At 36.8% G+C, this 25,590-nt stretch overlaps 2 protein-coding genes and 1 long non-coding RNA gene across 4 annotated transcripts in view; 2 read left to right on the top strand and 1 right to left on the bottom strand.

Moving 5' to 3' along the window:
• The window catches only part of LOC136264305 (uncharacterized), a 72,711-nt gene extending 53,531 nt beyond the window's left edge, over window positions 1-19,180 (bottom strand). The window contains exons 1-4 of one of the 2 annotated variants that reach the window (XM_066059023.1): window positions 19,062-19,180; window positions 15,044-15,113; window positions 11,715-12,047; window positions 5,195-5,464 (exon numbers count right to left, since the gene is read on the bottom strand). In XM_066059023.1, coding sequence (XP_065915095.1) covers window positions 5,195-5,464; window positions 11,715-12,047; window positions 15,044-15,101 — 661 coding nt within the window. In that variant the 5' untranslated portion in view covers window positions 15,102-15,113; window positions 19,062-19,180. The remainder of the gene's footprint in view (window positions 1-5,194; window positions 5,465-11,714; window positions 12,048-15,043; window positions 15,114-19,061) is intronic. The other variant, XM_066059029.1, reaches the window with a different exon arrangement.
• LOC136250214 (uncharacterized) lies at window positions 8,174-8,876 on the top strand. The gene is made up of 4 exons (XR_010698456.1): window positions 8,174-8,478; window positions 8,535-8,610; window positions 8,660-8,747; window positions 8,799-8,876. It is a non-coding gene; the product is annotated as an uncharacterized lncRNA (long non-coding RNA).
• Window positions 19,181-19,227: 47 nt separating the features above from the next.
• The window catches only part of LOC136264320 (uncharacterized), a 32,961-nt gene continuing 26,598 nt past the window's right edge, over window positions 19,228-25,590 (top strand). Inside the window, exon 1 of the mRNA XM_066059040.1 lies at window positions 19,228-19,313. The gene's annotated coding sequence lies outside the window, so the exon portion shown is untranslated. The remainder of the gene's footprint in view (window positions 19,314-25,590) is intronic.

Raw genomic sequence — 25,590 nt, 5'->3', positions numbered from 1 at the left:
ACCTTTGATTTCACAACTTTTTTTTCACCCAGGCGTTTGAAGGTTGTACTCTTTTTTTACAGCTTGACTGTTTTTGAGTGGATTTCACTTCTTTTTGTATCTTCAAAACCAAGGCTTTGAGGTTTGCTATTTCTTCTTATCTACAAATCATAACTGCTACAGGAGCAATGATGATCATACAGAACATTTCCTACTCAACCCAGACAGCTACCAACAAAGAGAGAAAACCATCAGTATTATTGATGAAAAAACAAAAAATTTAGATAAGGGTGTCCTTGGACACATGTTACCACAAATATTATTTGCTTGTTCATGCATGCATGATGGCCATAATAATAAGTTGTATTATATGTAAGTCAAATCCTTCCAAGTTAGGTATGCATGATTGTAGGATATTTTATTTTGCAGTGACTGTTCTATTGGAGTATCTCAGTTATTCATGCAAATGTGAAAATATGCAGTTGTTCAACTTTAAACAAAACAAATCCTGCACCTTTTTTACTGGAATATGATTTCCAGCCTGTTGTATCACAAGTTTTGCTAGCATAACACTTACTATGATGATTATGATGATGATGGTTACTACAAGTTGGTCATACTAGTCTGTTTGCAGACTGCCTGGGGTGATATTAAGTTAATGCTACCAGTATACCACTGATCAACATGAAAATGGCTCTGATTTGATGAAATACTTACTAGACTGAACCTCAAGTGATACAACAATAGTATGGTGCTAATGCTCTAATAAAGCGCACATTTTTGCTTTCATGGAAATCATCTAATAGAACACACATAGAATGTTCTAGAACAATCTAGATTTTTTATTGGTGGATCTATTGAGTAGGTCTAAGGGTGCTCTGTGCTATTTCAGTATGGCTTCCCACAAATATTCTTCCCTTTATAACTCACAAACAGGCTAACCAATTCTACAAAACCTACTTTACTCAAGATAAAGAATCAACAGCGCACAGTTTAGTTCAAACCTTGTGTCTTAACTCATTGCCAAATGCGAGTTATACTTTTTCGCTTTAAATTAGAACTAATCTTACATTTCATGGCTTAGAGCCTTAAATTTTTTACAATACATTATTGAAACTATACAATCAAATGTGTGTTTCTACTTTTGTCCTCTAATTTCTCAAACATCAGATACACTTCTTCTAGACTTGAGCTTTCACTAATCAGTCTTCTTCATGACCATGCCATTCCTTGCCAGAAGGCCCTATCAAAAATGTCAAGCGCTCTTTTACAGGAAAAATACTATGGTTACCTGTCTGAAATTGTAAAGCCTATCGGTTTAAAAATCACGGACTAGTTCTAATTTTAGCATCAAGGTGTAGAAACCGAGGCACGCGCACTTGTTCTCTGACCACAGTTATTGTTGCTTAATTGTATAACTGGAGTAATAGTTGATAAATTATGGGTTACTTTATTCATTGCACCATGATGAAGAAGATACAAGACTTACTTTACTTTCTTCATGTATATCGCTCTTCCTTCTTCACTTGTGGCTACTTATTTCATCATAAAACATCGTCTGCTCCATAGTGCAAGGGATTGAAGTATGCACTAAAATCCAATTAAACAAGCCACAGACTAATTAGATAATTACTGGTGACCATTAACAAAACTCCAGCTGTGCTGACCTCAGAAGCCATAAGTAAATAGTACAGAGCACCCTTAAACTAGAATTTTCATTTATACGGTACAAATTAAGTGAAGTGATCAGCCAATATAGCAGTGGTGCAGTGGTTAAGGATGCAGGTGTTAGGCATGGAGGTCCTTGGTTTGAACTCTGGTAAGTTTTTTTGACATTTTTTATGCACCTATTTTACCCCACAGTGACTGCTCTATTAGAGTATCTCGATCCTACGATTTTACACTTGTTTGATTATTGCTTTTTTACTTTGCAGCCAATCTAACTACCAAAAGGCACTGCTACGATGATCAGCATATGTACACATGAATTTTCAAGTTATTCCCCTACTTGGTTTACCCTGTAGCCATGACAAAAGTTTCATTTTTTATGTGAATAAATGTTCATAACTCCTTGAATACTTATCAGTAAACTTGATATGTGAATTCATCTTTATGCCCTCTTCATTTGTGCCAAATATCAATGCAATCGAGTTACACATTTAATTTGTGTTTATAGCAATTTTTGCAAAGTGTGGAAAGCCCCCATAGCCCCCCTATGGCTTAAGAAGAAAAAATGAAGAAATTAAAATGAAACTTTGAATGCCCGTATTTTGCAAATGGCTCTTGTGAATTTACTGTGTGGCCTACCCTTCCTAGGGGACAGCTATAATGCAAAACAATGATATGCTTTGGAGAAGAAAAGGGGCCATGGAGCTATGCATGCATAAAAAAGCTGTTTTCTTTCTTCCTGTCAATATACTCACGATGTGGTGTGCTGGCTTACTTGTGCACACGACACACTACCATTCGTCTTGATCCTAAAGTATACTGTAAATATGTATCTAATCCAAAACAGCCAAGCTGTAAAAAAGAGTGTGGCCCTCAGAAAAGCTATGGTGAAAAAAGATGTGAAATCCAAGGTGGCGGCCAAGAAATGGCTGTGATGGTAGGTTAATAGTAAAAATTTTAATAACAACAATTCAGGTGAATTTGGTGCTGCTTGGTCTTGGCACAAAATTCACCTGAATTGTCGTTATTAAAATTTTTACCATTAACCTACCATCACAGCCATTTCTTGGCCGCCACTTTGGATGTCACATCTTTTTTCACCATAGCCTTTCTGAGGGCCACACTCTTTTTTTACAGCTTGGCTGTTTTGGATTAAATTTCACTTCTTTTCGTATTTGTATACCCCAAAGCCGGCCTATGGCCGACTTTAGGGCTTTTTAACTTATCTTTTTTTTCTTTACCACAGGAAGAAGAAAAGATGATGCAGGTGATTTCTTTGTAGCTGATCTCTCTACCGGATGACTTGTTTGTAGCTGAACTGTCTACAGGGTGATTGATTTGTAGCTGAACTCTCTACAAGGTAACTTCTTCTAGCTGATCTTTCTACAGGGCAATTAATTTTGTTTCTAGCTGAATTCTCTACAAGGCGATTTGTTTGCAGCTGAACTCTCTACATGGTAGTTTCTTTGTAGCTGAACTCTCTACAATGTAACTTCTTCTAACTGCACTCTCTACAGGGTGACTTGTTTCTAGCTGATCTCTCTACAGGGTGACTTGCTTCTAGCTGAACTCTCTACGACGTAACTTCTTCTAGCTGAACTCTCTACAGGGTGACTTGTTTCTAGCTGATCTCTCTACCAGATGGCTTGTTTGTAACTGAACTCTCTACAGGGTGATTTGTTTGTAGCTGAACTCTCTACAAGGTAACTTCTTCTAGCTGATCTTTCTACAGGGTGATTTGTCTGTAGCTGAATTCTCTACAGGGCAATTTGTTTGCAGCTGAACTCTCTACAATGTAACTTTTTCTAGCTGAACTCTCTACAGGGTGACTTGTTTCTAGCTGATCTCTGTACAGGGTGACTTGTTCCTAGCTGAACTCTCTACAGGTGATTTGTTTGCAGCTGAACTCTCTTACATGGTGGTTTCTTTGTAGCTGAACTCTCTACAAGGTGACTTCTTCTAGTTGATCTCTCTACAGGATGACTTGTTTCTAACTGAACTCTCTACAGTGTGATCTGTTCATAGCGGAACTTTCTACTGGGTGATTTGTTTGCAGCTGAACTCTCTGCATGATTGTTTCTTTGTAACTAAACTCTCTACAAGGTAACTTCTTCTAACTGATCTCTTTACAGGGCAATTTGTTGGTAGCTGAATTCTGTACAGGGTGATTTGTTTGAGCTGAACTCTACATGATGGTTTCTTTGTAGCTGAACTCTCTATTAGGTACCTTCTTCTAGCTGATCTGACTACAGGGTGACTTGTTTGTAGATGAATTCCCTACAGAATAACTTATAATGTAATATAATTAAGTAAATTATAAATGCAGCTGAATGCTTTATTAGGGTGACTGTTCTATTAGAGTATCTCGATTTTGCATTTGCTACACGTAGTTGCCTTTCAAATCATAACTCAGTGGTTTGTAATCCGATTCTTCTGTACTACTGCAAGAACTTTTTATGATGATTATTCCAGCTACATACTGAATTTCAGCTCGTTGCTCTAAGCGGTTTGCCTGGTAGACATGAAAACTAATAGCTTTTTTATTTTTTTATTCATAAAAATCGATCGCGTAATTTTGACACAGGTTGGGTTTTGTGTCATATCTCCATGGTCTTTATCCCGATTCCTTTCTAACCACAAAAAGGCACTCCCACGATGGTTGTTCTATCTACATATAAATTTTCAAATGATTCCTCCAAGGGGAATGTTCATCGGGGTGACTTGTTTGTGACTTGGTTGTACTTACCCTGTAGGCGTGACAGACGTTCAACCTTATTTTATGCAAATAATCAGTGATAACTCCATGAATGTTCATCGGATTCCTACCAAAGTTGGTACAGAGATCCGCCTTAATGAGCCCTGTAAGTGTGCCAAATTTCAGCCCAATCCGAGCACGCATTCGTGTTTTATGGCAAATTTTGCAAAGTATGAGAAACGAAGATGAAGAAGAAGAAAACGAAGAAACTTTTGTTTGCTCGTATCACAGAAATGGCTGGAGCAATTTTCTTCACATTTGGTGTGTAGACTCCCTTAGCTGGCCGGCACTGCTCTAGCAAATTTGGTTCCAATCGGATAAAGTATCACAGAGCTACATAGGTGTGAAAATTGCATTTTCTTACTTCCTGTTAATCTACTCAGGGGTGGCGTGCCGGCTTCTTGGGCCGCACGACACACTACCATGTGTCTTGATCAAAATAATCAAGCTGTGAAAAAGGGTCGGTAAAAAAGTTGTGAAATCAAGGTGGTGGCCAAGAAATGGCTGTGATGGTAGGTCAATGGCAAAATTTATTAATGACAATTAAGGTGAAATTGGTGCTGAATCCTAGTGAAACTAATGGAGGGAACACAAGTTCTTGGCCTGAATTATCATTACTACTGTAGAATTTTTTGCATTAACACAAGTTTTTTGCCATTTTTTGCCATATACGTATACTGTGATTTGCACCTGTTTGGAAAAGAAGAGATGAACATAATTAACATGCAAATGAATACAATGTCAAAACCTGTTTACAAATACGTAACTTGTTAACATGATTTGATAACTTACTTGTAAGAGAAGGTTGAGCATCAACTTGGTTAGTAGCTCCCGTGGCATCACCATTAAAGGCAACTACACTCACTGAGATATCACCACTTAACATCACTGTATTATCAAAGGTGTAGGAAGTGCCATTGGTCATCATTACTCTATTTCCACTAGCAGATAATAGTGTGACATTAAATGTAGAGTTGCTACACTCCCCAGTAATTGGACTCCAATTGGCTGTAACATCTAAACAGTTGTCTGTTACCATCATGATTTCGACTGTTGGAATGTCTATGTACAGTACATATTATGTAAATGCAAACATTCAGCCTTAACACATATTATTATACTATTATGCATGCATGTGTACATACAGTGGAACCTCAGTTATCCGAACCCCTTGGGACCATGGGTGGTCCATAAGTCTGAAAACTCCATATCTCTGAAACTGTGTATATATAACCTTAAAATAACATGAAGAAAATTTTTTAAATATCAGTATTTTCAACTACTGTACTCTAATAGAACAGTCATTTCCGTGGATTGGTTAACTGAGAATCCGGATAAGTGGGGTCTGGATAACTGAGGTTCCACTGTATATAACACAAAAAACCATACAGGTAGAGCATATATGTGACATCATTAAAGTACAATGCAATGCTTCAAGCAAAAAAAATACACATGTATACTTGTAAGATAAAAGTGCAACACTACATGAATATTACTACAGTTATGCTTATAATGTTAACACTTAAACCTGCTTGTAACTAGTGTAATTAAAATTATAAAAAGTAAAATAGCTAAGAATCCAGAGATTATGTACGTATGATTGTAGCCAGTCTACAGTTGTATGCGGGAAAAGCCGTACTGCATCTTCTGTTTAATGCCAAACTACGGATTTTCCCACATACATATAGCTGTAGACTAGCTACTATCATTCATACATCTTGTTTGACTACATTTTATCGCTGGAACTCTGCTTCACTTTTAACTAATAAGTTTTAATTGTGCTAGTTTATCAGCTTTTTGTTATAGCATACAGTAGCCACAGGTGTATGGTACACACATGTAGCTGTGACTGCTTTATTAGACTAGTCCAAAGGGATGTGGTCCAATACTACGTATGTTTTGCTTACTAATTGCAGCTAGGTTATATATTTAAGAGCGGTATTATTTACCATGCTCTAATCAGGGTATGGTGGTATGCTCTGATTGTTTAAGGGTGTGGTCTTATGGTAAGTACAGCTACATGGCATTTTTGTGTCTTCTGGCATCAAAGTATACTTCTCTAAGGACATTGTCGATATGGAAAATTAATGCCTCAGTGTGGTGAATATGTGTAATTGAAGATAAATGGAATAGAAAGCACAGAAGGCAGACATTCGTCAGCATGACAAAAGATCCATACCGTCCATGAATTTGTTGTTGTGGCATGAAATGCTGCTTCATTTGGTTTCTAGACAGGCAGGCAGGCAGGCAGGCAGGCAGGCAGGCAGGCAGGCAGGCAGGCAGGCAGGCAGGCAGGCAGGCAGGCAGGCAGGCAGGCAGGCAGGCAGGCAGGCAGGCAGGCAGGCAGGCAGGCAGGCAGGCAGGCAGGCAGGCAGGCAGTAGAAAATTCCAAATTGTCTTTAATTTGTAACAATCTATTTGAAGCATTTATAGTAGAGAGGCTAAGCGAAAAAATCGTTCACTTTTAGATAAAAGCACCAAACTTGGTACAACATTTGCTTAATTCATACTATTGCATATTAGATATGGTGCCATTAAAATTACCAACCATATCATGTTCAAAGAACCTGACAAGTTAAATCAATAGAAAATGCATTATGGAAGCCATGAAAGTGTTTCATAGGAAATACATTTTTTGAATGCCTCTTTCTTAGTGAAGGAAGAGGCTAACAATAAAACCCTGGATATCATCTTATTCTCCTGCTCAAGAGGAGCTGGAAAATATTTGTTTTGCTGCAGTGGATCTAAGGATACGTAAGTTATGAGCGTTCGTTTATGTCAAATCAAAGCAATTGCATGCGATAGATTTTTTTTGATTTTTTTTTTACGAATTTTGTCTTTGTATGCAGCAAAGAAGGGTGAGTAAAGGAAACACTTACCCAGTAATTGATTCCCTATTCATGGCGAACACAATGGCGAAATTTTTAGCTCCATACCTCAACCCGCTGGTAAGTTACAACCATTTTTGTAAGTGCCTGCAATTTATTTTCCCTATACTTGCTGTACAAATTGTTGCTACTTTGTAGGGCTGTAACTCCTAAAGTTATTGGTATATGAGGCTGAAACTTTGACAGAGGGCACACTTGGCTAAGTAGAATATAAATATTTAATAAACAGGAATTTGAAAAATGCATGATTGTGTCGGGTTTTTGCAGATCCAGCCACATTTAGCTTGTATAAATTAGATCATCTGTGTGCCTACCTGCAGCTATCAATGTCATTCCCATCTCCCCCAGTAAAGGACATTTTCAACATTATGAAGGGATTTAAATTTATTCCTGAGGGTATGGACATTAACTGAAGATACAAAATGCCACAGCATATCGTCAAATCCCCATTTGTATCCCCATAATGTGAATTTATCTGTTTTGTTATCGACCGTAATTCTCTTGTAGAATTAGTCCTTCATTGTTTGGAATCACAGAGGATGGGAGCAGTAAACTACAGGCATAGCAGCAGTTGTGAAAAAGTGGAAATGTAAAGGTTGTTTAGTCTCGTGTGTCCAGACTGCTACCTCACCTCCTCTTTATCTTTGTGGCATTGTTTGTCAGCGAGATAGAGCCTGGTGAAGTATAGTGGTAAATTTCCACCAATATTCACTGAAATGATTCATTGGTTAGCTGTATGTTAGTATGGTGAACATAAACATTACTGCAATACTTCTAACAGGGCATATACCATTGCTACATAGCATTTTCCCAGCAAGAACAGTAAGAAACTGTGGTAACTGTTTGCCTACGAATGCATCTTTGTCAACAGCAATTCACCAGACCCTATATTGCCAACCAATGACACCACAAAGAAGTAAGATAGTGGTCTGGCCATGCAAGAATGAGTGCTGTCATGCTTATCTAACTGTTTGCTATTGACCATAATTTTGTTTGTTTGGAATAACTGAGGATGGGGCAGTGAAACGGAAATAATGGCAGAATAGAAATAGTTGTGAACAAGTAGAATTGTTATCATGCTTATCTAACTGTTTTGTAATGGACCATGATTCTGTTGTACAATATTTGGAGTAACTGAGAACAGAGCAGCGAAAGAGTGAAAACTATAGTTACAGTTGTGAAATATACGTAAGTGGTGGCATGATTATGTAACTGTGTTATTATCAACTGTAATTCTGTTGTAGAATTAGTCCATCATTGTTTAAGTATAGGAGCAGTGAAATAATGAAGCTACAGGCAGAATAGTGAACAAGTGGAAATGTAAGTATTGGTGTGCTTATCTAACTGTTTTAATCTGCCGTAATTCTAGTCCCTTTTTGTTTGAAATAACTGAAGAAAGGATACGTGGAATAACGAAACTGGCAGTAGAATAGATACTGTTGTGAACAAGTAGAAATGTAAGTATTGGTGTGCTTATCTAACTGTTTTAATCTGCCATAATTCTGTAGTCCCTTTTTGTTTGAAATAACTGAGCAGTGGAATAATGGAAGCTGCCAGTAGAATAGAATCTGTTGTGAGCAAGTGAAAGATGTAAGTATTTGTTATACTTATCTTAACTGTTTTGTAATCGACTGCATTTCTTTAGTCACTTGTTTGAAACAAATGAGGAACAGTGAAACGATGACAGAGTAAAAGCAGTTGGGATAGTTTTGAGGAGAAGTAAGCAGTGGTGTGTTTGAAACTGTTTTGTCATCTGTCATAATACACTGCAGTATTGATCTCTTTGAACTCCTTGTTGAGTCACTATGATGGTGGTGGTAGTAAAGAAACCAGAGAACAATTCCATTTTATGCCAGCAACAGTAGCAAAATTGTCAGAAGTGTTCCATCAATCATAACATACTATTCGTGGCATCCTTCAGCAAGCAGCAAAAGTTGCTTTATCTTGTTCGTATAGGATCTTCAATGCTAGATCCTCAACATCATGGGATGTTACTGACTGATCTGTTGGACTAGTTATTGTGCTGTACTGCGTCTTGGTGTTGTAATGTGTGTGTGTTGTTATTGTGTGTGTGTTTTTTTTTCTTGTATTTATGCCTTGCCATGACCCTTGTTATTTCAACTTGGTACCCCTGAGTGTCTGAGCCTCCATTTTCTCTTGTATGTTGTCATACTTTCATCACATTATCATCATCAATTCTATTATTCGATTTATGCACGTGATTGTATATGAATATATTATGGTGCGCATTTATTTGAAACAATTTTAATGTGATGGGAGGCTTGGAAGGCGTATTGGGAACATTGTACACGGTTTGTAGAAGGTAAGGGGGTTAAATCGCCGGGTATATAATGAGAGACGATAAGTCTGAATGCGGGGAAGGTTATGAGTTTCCGTTTGCAAAAAAGTCCCACTACGGAAATTTTGAAAAACCCGTTTCACTGCCAACAGGTTCACCAATTAATGCACTGTAATTTGTTTAACGGTAGCATTTTACAGGTGATTTTTGTACCGTTTCAGGGCCTACATTCTCCTGTGATTTTGTGAAGATTTTTCTGATTGCATATTTAAATTTGAATTACTTCCATGTGATTTAAGCAAAAGCGAAGATTCTGAATGCACTTGTATGGTTTCAGGCCAGCTAGAAATAGGCATATAACCCAGTTAAAAAGTTTCAAAACATGCCCTAAGGTAATGAATTTGACGTGGCACCGTATCTCAAATGATTTAGTATACCATACTCAACTTCCACAGAAAATTTGGTGCCTTCATCACAAAGTGAACAATTTCATCAAAATTTGTTGCTTAGCTGCTCTACTATTAGGATCATATTGAAGGCACTTTTGGGCTTGGTTATACGTACCTAACCAATACTGCCAATTCACCAGGATGGTATTGTGAAGCTGGTTTTTTGGTTGGTATTTTGTCCAGAAAGACCCAAACCTCCATGATCCCTAATATACAGTACAACCGTACTGTATATGTGATATATATATATATATATACTATATGCTATTATGCATGTAATCTGTATTTTACACAAAAAGCATGACACAAGAGGACAATGTACATAGAATATCATTAAACTATAATGCTATGTTCCAAGCAAATGCATTTGTGTGTATACATACACCTGTAAGTTGAGATTGATGCAAGTGATGCTGTACAATTAATCCTCAAACCTGCATATAATTGATCATTGCTAAGTAGCCCAATAAAGCATCTTTTACAGATAAGCGATTTTCAGGTTAAGGGTTACAAAACAAGTAGTCTGTACTCAATTTCTGAACTGTACATAATACATATGTATATTTATGAAAATATGCTTATTTATGATACAAAAACAAAATATCGGTAGGCTTTGTACTTTTTCACATATATTTTGTGGTTAGTAATCACAAGCAATCAACAGTGAACACGTTGCCAATAAATACAACAGCAGTGTAGTGTAGGGTTGGGCGACACTAAATTTGTGAGATGCAATTACTACATGAATCATTTAATGTGATTAGTACAATATAATTGCATGTGAAAATTGAAACACTACCACATAGTTAGAAATATCTGCCATGTCCATATGGCTGAGAATTAGTTTACAAACACAATGTCTTTGTTAACAAACTAACCAAATGGCATGGTAGTGTGCATGAGCTGTATCAAATATGAGGCCTAGAATAGACGCAAATTAGACAACAAATGTGACTATTATTGTAAAAATGTAATAAATACTGCCTGTGCGATAATATTGCAAAGGCTAGGAAATACATGCGACAATTGTATTGCGAGCACTTGAATAGGCGATATTGGAGATTCAGTGAAATATTTCCCAACCCTAGTATATATAGTGGGCTTAATGTGCAAAGTCTGAAAATTGCATTGGATCTTTCTGATGGAAGACTGTGAAAGTTTTATATATTCAAGTGAACAGGTGCGTGTATATAACTGTAACCAAATTTTGGAAAATCACCATTATGGATGTGCATGAAATAACTAGAATTTTCATGTTTTGTGAGTTGCTACTATGAGTAGGACACAGTTAAATATTTCTAGAATTTTCTTGCAATTTAATGTATTGAGAGCCCAGTATGGATGGAGCGCAATACAACTGCTTGACAAAACCATAGCGAACATAGTTATGTGCATGGTTATATTTGTACATGGATGCAAAAGATCACAGTAGAGCCGTGCTATATAGCCCTGTGATACCTAGTATGCATATATTGTAGAAGGTATGAATGCATATACATCTGACATCACCATGCAAGCTGCTTGCGTTAGGACAGGGATGGTTGATGATTAATTCCTGGTTTCCAATGCATTATTTTGAAAGTGTGCAAAATGGTACCTGCACATACATATATAGGGCCGGTATGGTAGCAAAAAATATGAATGATGCATAGTACAATTATGCATACAATACTTACCAACCACTTCCAGTGTTGCTATATCACTATTAGTGTTATTATCATTCCTTAATATAATGCACTGATATGTTGACTGGTTATAATATGTTACATTCACTGGACCAACTCTAAGATAACTGCTATCGTTATTAGGCACCCACAATAGACCACCACCATTGTCATTAAGATAATCAAGTCCACTAATAATCCTTTCATCACTTTCATTATCACTTCTCATAGTTATCTTCCAATTTATTATCACTCTACTAGGAGCAGGTGAACTAAACCCACAAGTGATGATAGCAAAGTCTCCATTACACACTACTATGTCCACAGGACCATAAGTGATGTTAGCTATATTTGTATATCACCACATAATCTAATATACTTAGTTTACATAAATATGCAAAACTGTGAAGAAAAGCAACAACAATACTATTATAACTATATTATGTAGGTTGCACTTACAGTGCAATGCAGCATCCATAATATACTTTATGTACGTATATATAGGTGTACAATTTAAAGTATTATGCTGTGCCTGTACATTAGCAGTGCATAATACTATGAGATAGCCATTAAGGCCATGGATCACTAAGGATATAAAATTCCCACCATACCAACCAATGTTTTATACATGCAATTGTGATATATATATATGTATGTATGTATATAAGTAATTACAAGATGGCAATGTAAGGTAACCTTTATTCACCCAGGCTTTTGAAGGCCGTACCCTTTTTTACAGCTTGGCTATTTTTGCATGGATTGGTAATTCTCTATGCAAAAATTATGTATTTTGAAAATTTGTGCGTATTCAGTATGCAAGCTTCCATTGATGTGGGTAACCAGACAGGAACAGGTGGACAACAGGCATAAAATGTTAACATTGCAATACGAGCAGCTCAGGTAAACATATATTTGGTCTTTACAAATGTAAAGAACTCTTGCACAGCATGTGAACATAATGCAACACAACTGCCATTATTTCTTTGACAAAATCACTTTCATTAAAAACAGATGAATTGATTCGACTGTCATTTTGAATCAATCTTTGGTGATCATACAGCATAGTTTTATACAAATTATTTAACTATCGTACTACCATGCTTTATATCTTTATTATTCAAGAAAATCACCTTTGTTAGTAGATATTTACTCCATGGCTATACAATTGTACCGGTGCTTGATAATTGGTAACATTATAGTTTTTAGAAATTTATATAAAGTAAGTGGAATTGAATATTCATATTTTCTTGAGATATTCTACAAGGATATATATATATAGCACAAAAAGTTGATATGAATTTCCATTGTTGGTAAAAACACAAATTAATAGTCACAACAACACTGGTATTGATAAAAGTGAAGCATTGAACTGGCCTCTAGTGTTCCATTGATATAGACACATATTCTACATTGTTATCAGGGTCTAAACCTATGATTCTGTATTCCTCTAATTCATAAAGGAAAATTTGTCATCATGTTACAGTTGAATACAAGAGCAGATTAGTTGGCATTGTCATTGAAGTTTTACTGCATGCTAGCTGCTCCTGTACCATCTTCTTGATGTGGAATGCAACCCTTTATTTCATTTTGATTTGAGGTCTTACGCTTTAGCCAGTCTAACAATAACAATGTTGGTTTCACTGGCAACCATTCATTTTATATACCTTAGAATCGAACGAAGGTTTGGTTTTTTCCACATATCCAAGCTTTGGTATACAATTGTGTTGTTTCAATACTTGGATATCTATTCATTTTAAATTAATAATTATAAACAAACAGTACGGTTACCCCTAAAGTGATTTCAGGGGATCTGAGATGCAAATCATATGTAGATGCTGTAAGATACTTACAACAATAGCTATAACAATAATTAGCAATGCCATTTTGCTGCCACTCTTCTGAAAAAATCTCCAAACTTGATTTTTATCAGTAAGCTCATGACAAGAGAATCTATGCCTAAACTCAGTCATACTATGTTTATTCAAGAGTGGAAGAAAATCAGGAGTTTGAAGGGATATGTGATGCATCTTAGCTGCTTACATTGATAAAGAACTCTATGACAGCTATACTCTCAAGTTTGTCTGACTGTTTTATTAGAGTAATTAATGACTACAGCATTAGAGTAACTGAGCGTTCTATTTGAGAAGTATTAAATCCTGAAAGTGGACCCAATCATTGATCAGTCTGCTCTTCACCACCAGATAATCTCATGCCACCGCAGCCCCATCCTAATAGGAGAAGTTCCAGGGCAGCAATAAAGGTCAACTAAGTTATTAACAGTATAGCAAAAGTAGTTTTTAGCCACTCTGTAACTATGTAGTTTCACCTACCTGCTGCCACTCCTAACATTGATTTTGGGCACGCACCTTATGTTTAGAAGAGGTTTCAGTCAAAGCCAATGCAACCCTCCTGTATCTGTCACCAGGGCCAGAGTCAAGAAATTTTGAATGGTCCGGCCATCCATGGACTGAAATGGAGGTAATAGCCATGCATACTATTTATTGATCTACTAGAATCTGTAAATTATCTGCTTTCATATGATACTCAACTGCATGTGCCAAACTAGGGAGATCTGGGGGCATTGCTCCTCCAGGGAAATTTTTGAAAATAGATGCTCTGAAATGGCATCTAGCAGCTGTTTTACATGCAAAGCCTCTTTCTCCTCTTTGTTCGCATCAATCCTGGTAATTTTGTACTACAGTATACCTAATAATTCAATTTCACATCTAATTTTGTACTTTAAAAAATTCAGTGGAAGCTTAGATATAGAAGCCATTGGGATTGCTAATACATGATGTGCATGTAATGGCTTAGACTAAGCAGTGTAATATATCTATACTGAATGCTCTATTAGAGTATTGCAATGACTGTTCTATTAGAGTATATTCTGCTGACTGCTCTATTAGAGTATTTCGATCTTTTACAGATTCAAGTAGCTGGAAAATGGTCTGGCCAATGCAAGACTGGCCAAACCATGGACAGTCTTGATGATTAATCCTTTTGTCTAACAATCACACTTATCAGTAAATTTACTTATTAAGTCTCATGGAAGCTAGCTATAATTGTGAATAATAGTAGCCGTGCAAAGAATCAGTATATTGGTCATTTTTTAAACTAAACATGTGTCTGTTTCAGATTGTGCATGACTAATGTATGTACATAACAGTTTGTCAAGTGGTATACATTCTATGTATTACAAAGCTCTAACACAAAATTAATGAGTCCATTCATTTGCCTTTCAGAGTTTTTATCACTGAACAACACTAACTGTTCAAATAATAATCACTGAACATCAGTATACAAAAAATACATCTGTATTGTATACTTTTAACATCACTCACTTTGTGCTATTCCCAAAGCCAGCAAAAGAGCAGTTAACAACCATAATATTGTAAACATGTTCAGATATGCCTACACAAAGATATACATATGTAAATAATTCCTATGCTCAGAACTATCCATAGTTGGGTCGTAATAGGAAAAGCCCTTGTTTTTGTAAAAAAAATCATTATAGAATGTACTTGATTCACATCCTTTAGCTTAAAATGACCCTTTGGTGGTTCTTTGTAAGGAGCATAGGTTCACTAGAGTGCATTAAGTGAATTGGAAACAGTAAGTTGATTATGGTGATATCTCGTTACAAGTGTAACAACAGTGAACATACAGGATATAACTATTTTAAATCCCAGTGTGCAGGAATTAAAGTATAACCAGCTTGAGTTTATGTCGTTTAGGGATTTAATTTTGTAGCTACGAGAGAGATGCTATAAGATAGCAGTGAATGATTTTATGAAGTAACAGTTTCCAGGTATGATTACCCTTTGTTTTGGGGTTGATGAAGTGGCATTCAGTGGCTAAAAGACTGGCAAGTGACGAGCATTAGTGTAAAATAGAATGATGTGAGCTAGAGGCTATCGAAAACAAGTTGGTTCTTCACTGTAGTGACTGCTGGGACTGATGACAGGAGCAAAAATCAACACAAACTATTACTTGACATTTGTTAAGCCATTGAATTAGTATTACATCACTGTGTGTAGAGCTACCATTAATCTCATGCCCAGTATACGGTACCGCTCAAATGCAATGTCGCACTTGCTCGAGCGAGTCGCCGGATTGCGAGCAATCAAAAATTCGCTAGGCGTGGCATTCGTTTCGCTTACTAGTATTTATCCCTATCTCACACAGTGAATACTCGCGAGCAAAACAAGTGCCACGCCCCTTAATTAGTAAACTTTCGAGTGTGACGTTGCATTTGAGCGGTACCATACTTTTTTCTTTTGTGTGATGGTCTGGTAGATCACTGCATGGATCTCCAGTGCCACACTGTGACATTGGCCAAGTAACTACTATGAACACCAATGGCATTTGTCTTAAAGTAAGCTAAAAAGTAGCTGAAACTGTGGAAGCTACAGTAGTATCACGATTTACCTTTGAGTTTATTTTGTCAATGACATTGATGTAATTATGAATGTCTAGATCAATGTCAATGATGCCTGTCTTGTCCTGAAAGTAAGCTAATAGTAAGGGTATTCTATTCTAGGCTTTCCTGATTTTCAATTATTGAATGTAGTAAACAACCATTTGCCACAGGTTACTAACTATTTAGCAGCCCTGCTACAGGTTTCTATTACATTTAGTAACCTCAAACATTAAAGAATATAAAGTATATTTTTTTCAGTGACTCTTAATCATATTTATACATTTACTGGTGATAACTGTGAATAAGTGTTGATAAGGACAAACCTTTGATCTTAAACTTTACTATGAAAGTGTTTTCCTTAAGGTAGACACTCTCCTTACACAAATAATCTGACCATGGCATCTCAGAATTGCCTGCAGTGCCATGGAATGGATCACCAAAGTTTTATAATTGTAGCGCTAGACAGTAGTAGGAACTTGATTTGTACAGCGACTATACTGAAAAAAAAAAACTACATTCACAGTCATAACCCCATTTGCATATGCTGGAATTTGGCTTAAAACATTCAGTACATCCACCAAGGTATGGTGTTAGCCATGTAGTTACTTACACATATAGGTATGAAGGCGGTTTAGTAGAATGAATGACAATGATCTTGTTAATGTTTACCGCATCATAAACAAACACACATGACATGCATACCATTGGGGATACAGAAACAAAACAAAGATTTTCAAATTCTCCATGAGTAAGCGATTGGTGTAAAGCTTTTTTCTCTGAGAAATGGCCTGATAAAAACTTTTTTTTTGTAACATGCATAATTTTACAAATTCAAAACACATGCTTGTGTGAACAAGCTGGATCACTATTACGATCATGTCTATTATGTGGTGGTGGGCTCACTAAGACTTGTCTTAATAAAATGCACTTATACAGTATTGTATGTTAGGTTTGGGTTTTTTCGTAAAATATCACCCAAAAACCAGCTTCACAATACCATCCTGGTGCCTTGGCAGTATTGCTTAACAAAGCCCAAAAGTGCCTTCAGTATGACCCTAAATGCTTCCAATAGAGTGCTGGGTAGAGACTGAGTCAGGGATTAAATGCCCACTAGTATGTACATGAGCATATCCTGAGTACTGGCTTCATGTATGGAATAGCATTTTACCAAGAAAAACAAAGTGTGCATAACTCACAACATGCACTCATTAATGTTACGGTATTGTCACGGGTAATCATTCAAAATTTTGAATGTCTATCGATACCTTTTGAGAAGCCCATAAAATCAGTCTAGCAGTGTGAAAAGTATAAAATGAAGGTGAAGCCCTTCATATTTAATGTTTTTTACAGTGTAGTTTGAGGCAGGAAGAATGCTACAATTTGTTGTAGCAACACAAGTAAGCCAGCTGGTAGCTACATTGATCAGCTACAGCTGTTACTACCATGTTTTTCAGGCCAGCTGTCACTACCATGTTTTTCAGGCCGCCAAATACAGCAAAAGCTGTAGGTTCTATTGGCATTTCTGGGGAATAGCGATACTGTATTAAATTTATTAGTTCCTGTGGAAGCATTTTTGGCATGTTACTTCCCAGTGACAGAGATACAAGCCTTCAAAGAGCTTGTTTCACTAAAAAAAAAATACTAAAAATTCAACAAAACATCTATAGCTACAACCAGTAACTTAAAAAAAATTGCTTCCACAGAACCTAGATTTTTTATTAAAATTAGTTGTTTAGTTACTTGTGTTGAAATTATAAGGATTCAGTAACCTGTTAGTTTGCTTTTTGAAAACGTTGCTCTATTGGGGACCACACACCCAAGAACAATCTTGTTCTGCAGTAAAAACAATATTGCTAACACAACACAATTGTTGAAATTATTTATCCCTGGTTTAAAGCAGGTTTTCTGCCCATGCATTTTTAAATATTCTGTAACCGTAAGACTTGCTACTTTTTATCCCCAAGTTCCTGTTTCTAAAATTAGTTAGCTATGCCCGTGAAATAAAATATGAATGATATGAACAAAATGAGAATCGGTGTTGTTAAAATTAGTGTGTGAGTGCCACGCTGGATGATAACTACCAACAGCTAGACACAGTAGCTCTGCTAGCTACTATTAGTTGTCGCCCAGTGATAAATACGGTAATCACCCTGTGGAGGAGCCACTCAGACTAGTTCATGACATCACAACAACCACAAATGGTAGTGTTTACCAATGTAACAAGAGGGAAATAAGGAAATTGAGAGATAGATAGGGAAACAGGGATATTATTTTTTATTTTTTATTAACACTTTACAGTGACCAACACTGAAGGTCTACAGCAACATGTGCTGCAGCCTTAGGATTACCTAACCTAATATAGTTAGCTGTATTGCCAAATATGGAAATGTTATTACAAACAACACAGCAGTACAGTAATTACACTTAGTGATTCATGTACATTTATACTAATGCAATGAATGTGCGCTGTCCATCACCAAATACGATGAAAAATCAATTGCAACACAAAGCTAGTCTGGTCTGTAGCTATCAATACTATCACTGCAAGAAAAGGTGGATTACCAATCAGATAGGTTTTCCGCATTGACCGTGGCTTCTTACCATGCTTCTAGTTTTAATCATATTTGAGGTCATGCAGGATATGTGGTTTGTGTGGGAGCTTTAAATTTGCCGCCCCCATACAGACCATGCATCCGGTGCTATTAATTTTATATTCATAGAAGCATTCCAGCTGCACAAGTCAGTGCTAGTAGATGGTATAAGTATAACAGTGTTTAGGATTGAACTATATGAAATGTTGTTGATACAGAGCAGACCCTCGCGATCGTTCCCAAGGGTCTGGCTATGCCAGACTATAAACACGTAGCTACGCGAACTACGCTAGCCCTTAGCTTTACTGTAACTTAACATTCACATGAAAGTACGTACATACTGCGTACCTTGATCGACGTGCTTCCTTTTTTTGAGGAGTGCGAGGTACCTACGATGTCTTATGATGATTACACTAGCAGACTCAGTGTACAGATCTTAAATTATTACACAAATGCTCTGAGGGCGGGGCCAACGATACCTCAACACGTGCATCAGGGCCCGCGCTAAAAATTTGTCCGCTATCTGGATCGGCCGCTACTCTGTGGTAGGAACAGGAAGGAGACTATATGCAGCGAAAAAAACAAGAAGAATTACACGAGGTTTGTCAATGTGTTACATACAGATTAAGGCAAAACTTTAATGTGGTTATTCTGAATTAGAGAGTAGTATGTATAATACCAAGAGTTAATTATTAACTCTTGGTAGTACTGTACGTAAGTAAAACCGTGACGGACTGCAAAAGTTTAACTGAAGAGCTCTCGATAAAGCAGGACGCGACAGCAATCTCTTCTTGGAGAGGTATATTCATATTGAGAGATTGCCCACATTAAATCTTGAACCTTACTCATGAGCAGTATCCCAGCTTTGAAATGTGACTTCGCATATTGAATTTATTTGGTTAATAATCAATACATTATATTGAAAGGGACACGCCCGCAAAAGTAGGTAAAATGCGTAAAATGGTGTAAAAACACAGTGATTTTCGAAGCGCCCGCAACATTACGTAGTGATACCAACAAAAAGCGGTCTGCTTATTACGCACATACTTCTAAGGAATACTCCACCTTATTTTCAAGACTAGCTGCAGCGGATACGTGGGCCCAGCCATATCAAAACTTGTGTAAGATATTCCGGATTTCCGAATGGGTTACGTCCATTTTGTATAAAATAACACCGTCCTCCAAACAAGGCGCCATAACTTCCGCGTACTTTGGTTGACAGACACGAAGTTTGGTTTATCAGATTCCTTGATGAAAGGCGATTCGATTCATGTATAAGTTCTTTGTGTAGTAACGAAGGGGAAGCTAGAAAGGAGCCTTGTACCGCAAAATTTATGTGTTCAGAATGCCCGTAAAAACACGTGTTTTTAAACATATTTCTATAAACTAAACCCGTTTAACAATTTGTACGGTCGGAGTCTTATTAAGCATCCTTCGCTGCGTAGAATGATACCAAATTTAGCAAATTTGGTTGAGGATAACAACTTGTAAATTGGGATTTTCCCGGCGAGATAATTAAATTTTCCAATAAGTTAATGTATGGAGCGCGTATTATGTCATCATCAGCAGTAAATAACTGTCGCTATGGCGACATTTTCCCATTTGTACGGTCGGAATTGGATAGAGAAATTCAAGGGCTTTCTTTTATTGTATGGTATGATGTAGAAATTTTGTGAGTTAAAGGTTATAAATTAATGTTTTTGCGTGTAGTGTAAAATACATGTATTTTGTATTGGACAACAAATGACAAGGAATGATGAGATTTTATGATCAGCCTGTTTTACCAAGTTGAGGTTTCAAAAAGGATATTAAACAGATATTAGATTTATTTAATGCATAATTCTTAAATTTTAAAGGTTTAACCCAGTGTTTGAAAACTTTTAATGTTGACCACCTGAAAATGCTTGATTTGACAAATGCCATACATATGTTTTGATATGGTGACTATTTCTGAACCCGGTTTGTCATTTTGCGTAATGTATTGTGGGATTCACCCAGTTACCAAGACTATTGGAATTCACCTTAAACTAATTAGTCTAAACAAAAAGAACGGTCTGGAACATTGTGTACATGAATAATACTTCAGTAATTCGAGGGAATTGTACGAAGAGTTGATACCCTCGAGCGGGCCATTCAGTTTAAAGACAAAAGTTAAGGAAAGCCGCTTCGAGAAAGTGCTGCGTGAGTAACTTAGTTTAGAACAGCTTTGTTCTAGTTTCTGTAGGCCTATATAAACAGATGCCATGTATCCTAAGCCAACGTTTAGTGGGTTTCTCGTACATTTTTGAACTTACCATGTCGGTAGATATGCGGAATTCCGCTAAAATCAGTAAATTTTATTAGGTTCGCAATCCCAATGGCTAATTTCAATATGAGTGTGACTTGATAATGAGAGAGAGAATCCATCGCTTTATCTGTGGCTGTGTGTGTTCCAGGACTCACTTATTGTATACTCTTTGCAAGAGGTTTTGCGCAGTAAACAATAATAATATTAATAATATTCTCTCTCTCAGCAATCACCATCACCACATCTCAAAGGATATTCTTTTTTTGTACCTTGTAGTAACTTTACTTATGTTTTTTTTTGTTTTTTTTTGTATTCACCGTTGCTACGTATATGCTTACTTTAGCTCTGTAGTTGCATCAAAGACTATAGAGGGCCTCTTTTCGGCATAATCTAGAGTAAGCAATCAATTACCGACACCCTTATTACCACGGAACGTACCTTCCGCTGCAAACACTCCTCAGGCACAAACTTTGGCAGAGGTATTCCCCTAGATATTGTCCTTCTTTGCCCGAAGTTTGATGTCAATAGCTGCCTTCCCTGACCAGTAACAGATGAAAGATACAGAGTCAAAATAACCAATTACCGGAACCATAACTCGTTTACCGGAACTCACATACGCTTGCGTGTTTCAAGTACCGGAACAATATCTAACCACACAACAAAAAGGTTATTCCTAAAGCCATCAAATTTTGACAAAAATCCCACACAATTGTGAGTGCCTAACAGACATTCATGCAAAATTTTAGAACGTCAGAATGCATAATGTAAGAGTTACGATTTTTTTAGTAAAAATGTATGTATAAATTACTTGATAATTGAACACACAATGGTCATTCAACACTTCTACAGTGATAAATAGTGGAACAAGTAGCTCTCAACCGATTCTAGATCCTTCGCTTTGCACTGTTCTTGATCACTTGGTTTCAGATGTTTCACCAGGGATAGCATGGCGGAATACTTCACTTCCAGTGATGAAATTGAGTACCCATGCTTCTTAACAGTTGACCTGATGGTAGTACACTATTCTGGACTATATTCTCACCAACCTCTGTCTTCACCACAGCCGCCATGTCATCTATGAGCATACCAGTTCAACTGCCAATTATGATAGTAGCCGTACCATGTTTATTCGTGGAAGTTTCATCGAGTCCTGGCCTTGACCATGGCTTGCCTTGTATCTTTTATTGTTTGGTGACTAACATCGGAGCAGAAATCAACAGTACTCTCTCAAAGTGATGGAGAACAAACGCCATTGATGGTGCAGGGTAAACTTGCATCCAAACACAACCCCAAACCTACAGTACAGAAGTCAAACAAACTGTAAACCTTTGTCCATTCCTTTATCAGTAGAATTATAACCCTCAAAAACAGTCTTTGTCAACCATTCCACTTCTTTATACCATGGAATTCCACCATTTTTATTAGTAAAACGCCCGTCTGATAATTGAAACATACGTTTCCAGTAATTGAGTCAATCTGATAAATGATTGCTTGCGCTATGTGACCAAGGATTTGTATTGTGTTTTTAACCGTTCATCTGATGCATATTGAATTTATTTGGTATAATCAGTACATTAATGTTGAAAGGGACATGCCCCCAAAAATACGTAAAATGCTTAAAATGGTATAAAAACAGTGATTTTTATGTATTTTCGAAGCACCCACAACATTATATAGTGGTACCCACAAAAAAAAAACGGCCTGCTAATCACTCACATACCTCTAAGGAATACTCCACTTTATTTTCATGGCTGTAGCTGTAGCAGATACTTGGGCCCAGCACAGTTTCTGAACCCGGTTCGTCATTTTGCCCAATGCATAATGTATTGTGGGATTCACCCGTTACCAAGACTATGGGAATTCACCTTAAACTAATTGGTTTAAACACAAAAAAACGGTCTGGAACATTGTGTACATGAATAATACATGTACTTCAGTAATTCGAATGAATTGTATGAAGAGTTGTTGCCCTAGAGTGGGCCATTCAGTTTAAAGACAAAAGTTAAGGAGAGCCGTTCGAGAATAGTGCTGTGTGAGTAACTTAGTTTAGAATGGTTTTGTTCTAGTTTCTGTAGGCCTATATAAACAGACACCATGTTCCCTAAGCCAACTTTTAGTAAGTTTCTCATGCATTTTTGACCTTACAATGTCAGTAGGTATGTGGAATCCTGTTAAATTTAGTAAATTTTATTAGGTTCACAATCCCTATGGCTAATTTCAGTATGGTTTATGGTTTCAAAAAAAATCCTATGATGGATAGTATCATCCATTTGGAGGATGTACCATCTATGGTCTAAATAATGACAAGTGTGTGGTTTGGTATATGGCCATGTTTAAAATGCACAGTAACTTGTTGCAGCCACTTATCAGTACCTAGTCCTCCGTATAGGTGTAGCTAGACCTGTATTTTTGGTGTAGTCATATTTAAACTTGGATCTATACCAAAGTATAGGGGCCTGTACTACAGCGTGCACCCTAAGAACCTTCAATAATTATGTTCATTAATTATTGATGCAACATTAGTAACAAAGCTTCGAAGCTTCGGTAACACTTCCAAAAGAAGTTTCAAATGGTGTATTTGTACATTTGTTCCAGTCCTACGTAGTATAAACTTTGAATTAGTTTAACGTTTCATTGATGAATAATGATGCATGACCGCTAAACAACAACGAATTTATTACAAAGCCACATGTTTTAAATAATTGCATATAATGGTTTACTGGTTGGGATATCACATAATCATGATGAGGGTAAGGTACATTGGAAACGTAACTAATTGGAAGCCATACAGAAAAAGTTACCACAAAAATTTCTTTTGTTGTATTACACAATTATATAAGATCATCGTGGTCCACAATTTTCTGCTTTTTCATGAGCGTACAAACCGTACGCTAGGGGGGAGGGGGTAAATCGCATGTATGCTTTTTAAAATGTCAATCACATGAGTTGGCGAGAAATCCGAATGTAGTGATAAGGCTCTAGTAGTAAACCTCTACTGCTACTTATTCAGTGTCCAATTATAAACGGTGGACTAAAGCGAGCTGATGCTGTTAATGCTTGGGCCCAAGCCAACATAAGATTGTGCTTTGGCGAACTCTGGAAAACACTGTAGCTAGGGTAGCTGCCAATGAAGCTTTATAAGCTAAAGCTCATTGAATCTACAGGTAAGACGGTTATCAGCGTGATAACACATACTACAGGCTTTATATACTTTTATAACAGCACTTACTTTTCTTTCTCTGTAGTCGTAGCCTAGCAATTAACACTGATAAACAGTTACAACTGAATAGCTTGTAGCTACACTGCTTGTTGCTTTTGTTTTCTACCTGCAGAAGGTGTTGTTGTGGGTTTAAGAATACTGTTGGGTATGGGAGGCTGGATTATGTGGGTACTAATTTGTTTACACTACATAGTTGTGGTAGTTGTGGGTTGCCTATAGAGAAAACCTGTCTCTGCAGTGTGCACCTGACTCCAGTCCACCTCAGACTATGGTGAATACCCAACAAACTAGTACTACTGTTGCTACTGCAAGTGTTGGGATGGTTTTGTATGAACACGTTGAAGATAGCCAAGAACTGTTTCTATGATGTATATGTACACATTTGCAAATGTGCATCAGGTACTAATGCCTGCTGTGTGTAGGAATGTTTCTTTCAGGGTATCAGCTTCAAAAGCATCAAAATGATAAGATACCTAAAAGACAAAACAAATACTAAACATGAATTTTGCAATATTAAAAAGTATTCATGTGTTTGTTCTGCTATACAATACATCCATGTGTCAACATTTATACAGTACGCTTTGGGCTGGGAGGAGGGGGTTAGAAAAATGATTACTCTTTGTATGCTCGCAAAAAAGCAGAAAATTGTGGACCACCCCTTACGTGTCTTCCCAACATCATAAATAAGTTCTGGGGGCCTACCAACTAAGCCATCAACACAATACATTCTTGTTGAAATTGATTTTCTAAATGTATAAACTGTAATTGAATGTATTTATATATTCTATGCGTAATTGTGATAGACTGTTCATTACTATTAGCTATATGACTCCTCAGGCCTGCCCCTCTAGTTATTATCCTTTATAAACAATGAAAACTGAATCTATAGGTGGAATGCTTAAAGTTACCTTCATACAATGCAACAGCAGAGACATCGATTTGTACAGTGACAATATGGAAAATAAACTATAGGCTTAAATATTAAATAAACGGTCGTAACCTTTGAATGCAATCCTCTACCGAGATGCAACTTACACCATCAGATTCTCCAGTAACAGATGAATCCATTGCTGGGTAAGTTTTGTCTGTCAGTCCTTTCCTAGAAAGTGGGTGAAGGTGAGAACGTGAGAAAAAGAATAGACGATGACCCGCTTGTCCAACATAAGGTAAACTAACATTCATATCTTCTTTCACATTAGGAGTACTGATACAAAACAAAGGTTTTCGAACTCCTCTTGCTTTGGGGATCATGATACTACAATGGTTTTTTGCTCTTATCACATTCCTTCACTGTGAAACAAACGCTCAAAAATTTTATATCACATTCCTTCATTGCAAAACAAACACTCAAAAATTTTACAATTAATTTC

Source organism: Dysidea avara, chromosome 1 (assembly GCF_963678975.1).
Source record: "Dysidea avara chromosome 1, odDysAvar1.4, whole genome shotgun sequence".
In the NCBI taxonomy this organism is placed as follows: domain Eukaryota; kingdom Metazoa; phylum Porifera; class Demospongiae; order Dictyoceratida; family Dysideidae; genus Dysidea; species Dysidea avara.
Note: the sequence above shows the minus strand (reverse complement) of the source record. Positions and strands in the feature narration are given on the sequence as shown.